The 5,618-nt window shown below is 34.9% G+C and overlaps 1 protein-coding gene across 1 annotated transcript in view; it reads right to left on the bottom strand.

Moving 5' to 3' along the window:
- Positions 1–5,618, bottom strand: part of zgc:123217 (uncharacterized protein LOC641414 homolog) — a gene marked incomplete in the record, with an annotated part of 15,682 nt that overhangs the window by 4,711 nt on the left and 5,353 nt on the right. Inside the window, 2 exon segments of the mRNA XM_035658167.1 lie at positions 2,911–3,076; positions 3,478–3,492. Of these exon segments, the coding sequence (XP_035514060.1) occupies positions 2,911–3,068 (158 nt within the window).

Below are 5,618 nucleotides of genomic sequence, written 5' to 3'. Positions count from 1 at the left end.
AAGTATGTTTTTCTTAGTGTATAACAACTTGAATGTTGGAATTGTTGTGTTTCTGTTACCTTAGAATGAGACGTTGTTGATGCCGTGGCTCACTTTCCATGTTGAACCGCCGCGTTCCTACAGTAGCCCAGAACGTACCAGAGTTATTGTAGTTTTGTATTTTTTATTAGTTTTTATGTTGTTCCCCGAGTGTGCTAACTTGTTTCAGTTTTGTTTTGTTTTTATTAGTTTTAGTGTTTTGGGGTTGTTTTTATAATATTGGGGGGGGGGGGTAATTTGTCAGGGGCAAGATTTAAGAAGTTCAGAATAGGTACACAGACACTGGTTCATGTAGACATCCCGGTCTCAATAAACAAATAAATGCATCAATACCTCCTCATGCATGTTGTGCAGACTAATTGGACCAAATTGACAAAGACTTAACCTAAAGAAGTTTCTTGTACATTTTTATATAGTAATATAGTTTCAGCTAGTCTTTTTTTCCTAAAGTCTAATTTTACATTAATTACATTTATAGTTTAGTTTTAGTTAACTATAATATCTTTGGAAAGAATAAACCAAACATTGGCTGTAGATATAGTTTGCAGCCATTGTCGTCTCCTACACACCTCACAGCCCGTTCTCATTCCCAGGTCTTCATATACAGACGCAAGTGGTGTTCAGTGAGTTGCAATCTGCAACTTCACCACTAGATGCCATTAAATCATACACACTGGTCCTTTGAGTAAAAGTATCAATAGCAACAATGTCACTACAAGTAACAGTCCTGCATTCAAAACCTTACTCAGTAAAAGTATTATCAGCAACATTATTTCTCATATTGACTAGTTTGATACATTTTTACAGGACTGAGGAGATTAAATTATTCAATATTTCACCAGTAAAAGGCAAAAAATAAATAAAAGTCAGGAAAAATAACATAATTTTGTGTAACAGATCATTGTTTTGTTCTTCTTTAATAATCGTGTGACCCCTATAGTTAAGGTCCTGACCTGCATGTTGGAAACTGCCCTATAGTACAAGTTAATAGTAATGCTACTAGCAATAGTAATTATGTTGGCTACCCTTCCTCATCTGAACACATGGTGGGACAGGAGAACAAGGAGAGGCACTCGACTTCTATAACCCAAACTCATAAGGGAAAGTGAAAGAGGAACAGATACTAAATATAATAAAATTAAGTTAAAATAAAGTTAATAATAAGGCAATACATATATATTATAAAAGATACATGAATCTCTAATAACTCAAGCAGTTATATTAAAATAAAAGCTAAAATTAATCTTTTTTACTTTTGATTCATAACAGGGGCTTTTTACTGTTGAACATTCCTCTCTCCAGCTACATTTTTCATGTATCTGACTGTGAGTCTTAAACTATTCCAACAACTGAATACATTTCACATAAACCATTTGTGAAAGCAGAAAAGTTCCACTCTCAGCTGACAGAAAAGCTCCAGAGGGCAAGAGCTGCATGTAAAATCAGGTTAAGGGGCGTAGCAATCATTTGCAATAATATGAACTGTAGTCTGTCTCATTACTGACTGCACATCATCTACTTTTCTCTCTCTTTCTCTCTCTCTCTCTCTCTCTATCTCTCTCTCTCTCTCAGAAATGCCATTACTTTAGATTCAAAAAAGGTCCAGTGGGGCATATGAATATTATTACAGAAACTCAGCGAGAGCAGAAGAGAGATGTGTAAAACTTTGGGGGAATACATTAGTGTAAATGTCTAAATTGAAATGACATTTCTAAATAATTATGGCACATGAACAGGTCATATCCTATTAAAACACCTCCAACCTGTGAAGGAGAATTCAAATGGTAGCAGGAAGGTATAGAGGGACCCAGTTTGATTTCCCAGCAGCAGGTGCCTATACTGAGAGGAAGTATTGAAATGCTTTACTTAAGTAAAAGTACCAATAGAACAATTTAAAAAGTAAAAATAAGTTGCCCCTTGAAGGTAAAATAATGTAGAAAGATTGAACTGAACTGATATTATTATTACATCATTTGATTGTTACTAATGCATCAATGTATGTAGTATGAGACTTTTGTAGCTGGTCGAAATGGAGCTAACTCAAGTACAGTTAAACTGTTCAGCCCAGATTTATATATAAAAAGAAGAAGAAGAAGAAGAAGGTATTAGTAGATAGTATGGAGTGTGGACTGGTAGCTGGAGAGGTGCCAGTTTTACCTCCTGTGCACTGCCGAGGTGCCCTTGAGCAAGGCAACCTAAGAACCCAAGAAAAACTGCTCATGGGCGCAGCTAACGAGGCAGCCCATCATTCCACCATCTCTCTCCCTGTTTGCATGTCCACAAGTGCATGAAGTGTGCATTTCAGCCTGTGTGTGTGTGTGTGTGTCTATCTATCTCTTGAGTATTTATTTTATCTATTTTTTTTTAATTTCATTTATGGTACTATACTCCATTACTATTATTATTTTGGGGAGCAAATATTTACATATATACTTATATATACTTTTTATCCCACTATATTGATTAGTAACTTATTTCATTATTATTATTATTGATTAAGCAGTAGTCAAATTCTAATTAGCCCAACGTTTACCAGCTGCCATTTTAGTGATGCTTACATTAATACATTGCTAGTTATAATCCAGTGATATAATAAACATTATACTGAAATGGGCCGTTCTGCATATTGAGTACTTGTACTTTTAATACTTAAAGTATATTTTGAATACTTGTGTGCTTTTACTTATGTAAGATTTCAAATGCACTGGACATTTACTCTTGTACCAGAGTGTTTTACATTGTGGTATTGCTACTTTTACATAAGCTTTTTACATAATAAGATCTGAATTGAATTTGTGAAGGCTTCTATTTTTTTGCAAGAGAAAAATGTAAGTACAGGATATGAAACAAGCTCTTATGAGTTTCTCTTACATTATGCAGTGGGCTGCTGTGAGTACCCACTGGTCACTGATGAGGGTCCCTCCACAAACGTGCATCTCTGTAGCAGTGATGTGCATGCTGACCTGCCAGGGCCATGACCCAGCTGTGGCATTCTCACCTCCCACTATCTTTGTGTTCAGAGGAGCCATTCCACAATCTGACAGAGCATAGACAACTGCTAAATAAGCCAAAACTGCACATTCCTGGAGGGTTATTATACTGAACTTCTTGAAAATGTACAATACTACATTACATATGACACATTACATTGCAATGTAAAATGTCATATAAAGTGAAAGAAGATCTTGTCCATGTCGTCCAGTCTTACAGTGCTATTTTTATATTTGTTGAATTTCTATTTATACACTTGGCGGCACATTTCTGTGTATACCTTACCAATGTTATCATGTCTAAGGGATTTGAGGATGATGGTTATAAGGCAGTGAAAAGTATATTGTAAGGGATGTTCATGTTCATTGTTATAGTGCATTACCTAAGCATTTACATCAACAAGAGTCTACATGGCTGTATGGAATATAGGAAATGGGACTGACTTACCCTGAGCCTTTTACCCTGCAGGAAAGAGGGATGAAAAAGTAACTTACATCTGTATACATCCATGTGTGTGTTCAGTTGTTAGACCCAGAAAACACATCTAGTATATTGGAGTGTTATTAGTGTAACACGGAGGTACCCTCAATCTGGGTATGTATGGGTATGTACATAGGTGTGTATCAGTTTTGGGGTGCTTGACACCAAAAGGTTTGAGAACCACTGGTGTAGTAGAAAAGCATAACTACAGACACAAGGTGGCACTAGCTCCAGCTGGTGCACAGTTCCAGCTGCAACTCCTTCTGAGGAGTGGGATTGGTTATACAGTGCTGTGCAAAAGTACTTTGTTCATAATTTATTGGCTTTAGACATGTCTAGAGTGGCCCAAGACTTTTTCAAAGCACTACACATCACAAAATTATTTTGGTCTGGTACAGTAATGGAACAGATAACAGAATGTGGAGCTTTTACTGGAACTCAGATGGTGACATTTGATAACAGAAGGGGTGATTTAATATGAAAGGTGTTACGTGTGCATCTTGTAACATTAATATAATATATGTAATATTATTATTATTACACATAACTGTACAGGTTAATTATTCTGCACCAGCAGCTGATCACATTATCACATTTGTTCCAGAAGAGTGCACTCATACTAATGAATTTGATTGTAATAAGAAACAGTTTCCTTTAAGATAATTAATTTCAGTACGAATTAGGTTCTGTCATTAGGTTGTTATGTGGTTAATTGCACCTTTACAGGAAATGCAGTCTAAAAAATATTTCAGATTAATAAATGGGAGATGAACGTGAATTACTACAGATATCTCAAGGTGGCTCCTAATTTTCTCTAAGTAAGCAAATGAAAAGTCCCCAAAAAATTTAACATTGTCTGGTCAGAACATTCAAAGATTACAGAAAAGCTGACCTGGTGGGTTTTTTGAACCATTTTAGACAAACAGGATACAAGCAAAACAGATGAGAAAGTGATCTTCCGACTGGTGAATCACGTTATATACAGTAATGATTATACTGATGGACAGATGTTCCTCATTTTATTTTAAAATAGTGTAATTTAAAATGTTATAAATATCTTCCTGTAATTTATAATCCCAGTCTGTGAGCTCTCCCCAGATTATTACAATATTAGTACTTATATTGCATAAGCAATGTGCTTTGAATCATGAAAAAGGCAAGTCATTATCCCAAACCCCTTTACAATAACTGAAGCACTTGAAACATTTACATTTACACCTCTCAATGGTTTACAGGCATTTTATCATTGATAATTAGGGATGCTTGATAACGGCTTTTCTGACCCCGATAATCCGATCTTCCCGATATACCTCACAGATCACAAACTCTCATATTTCTGTATACCGATATCAAAACCCGATTACCAAAGAATATAATGACAGGCTTATTTATACACACAAAACTGTTTAAGTGATAAAAGAAACATATCTTTCCTATATGTGGAATTAACCATTATGACTAATAATTTTATTAGTGATGCTCACTGGATGATTCATAAATTGCAAACATGGCTTTTATCCAAAATGTAAACACTTGTCTGTGCAAAATAAGAGAACAACTATCAAAATCTTTCATTTGTAAATAATATAAAAATAAAACTAAGATAAGGAAGCTTAATCGGTAGCTACGCGCTTAGCTTACGGAATATGAATGAATGTTTATTAATATGTATATATAGCAACCTGAAGGAAGTGCTTAATGTAAATTCTAAAGATTAAATAAAAAGTACGAATTGTTAAGTTAATTGGTTAAAAGGAACAGCTTGGTGAAAATAATATTAAAGGTGAAATTGAGCAGTTATTTTGTGTTAAATATTAATAATAACATTCAGCTTTAAAATGATTGTTTGCTTTGTTAGCCACAGTAAACAAAAGAGACCAGTCTTGTTTGTTATAGTCATCAGAAAATATAAGTCGCAAGACAGAGCCGGTGATACGTCACAAAAAAATGAAATAGCTTCACGCAGGCTCAGAAATGCTGAAGCCTAAGAACGAAACAAAACAATCAGGATTATATAAAAAAACCCCGAATACAAGAATATACTCCAAGAACATATTACAATTAATTCGGCACGGGACAGAAAAGAACCAGATATATAGGCACATACC

The sequence above is a fragment of the Morone saxatilis genome, unplaced genomic scaffold, assembly GCF_004916995.1.
Source record: "Morone saxatilis isolate NCDOM2014 unplaced genomic scaffold, NCSU_SB_2.0 Contig1, whole genome shotgun sequence".
Lineage (NCBI taxonomy): Eukaryota > Metazoa > Chordata > Actinopteri > Moronidae > Morone > Morone saxatilis.
This window is presented reverse-complemented; position numbering and strand designations above follow the sequence as displayed.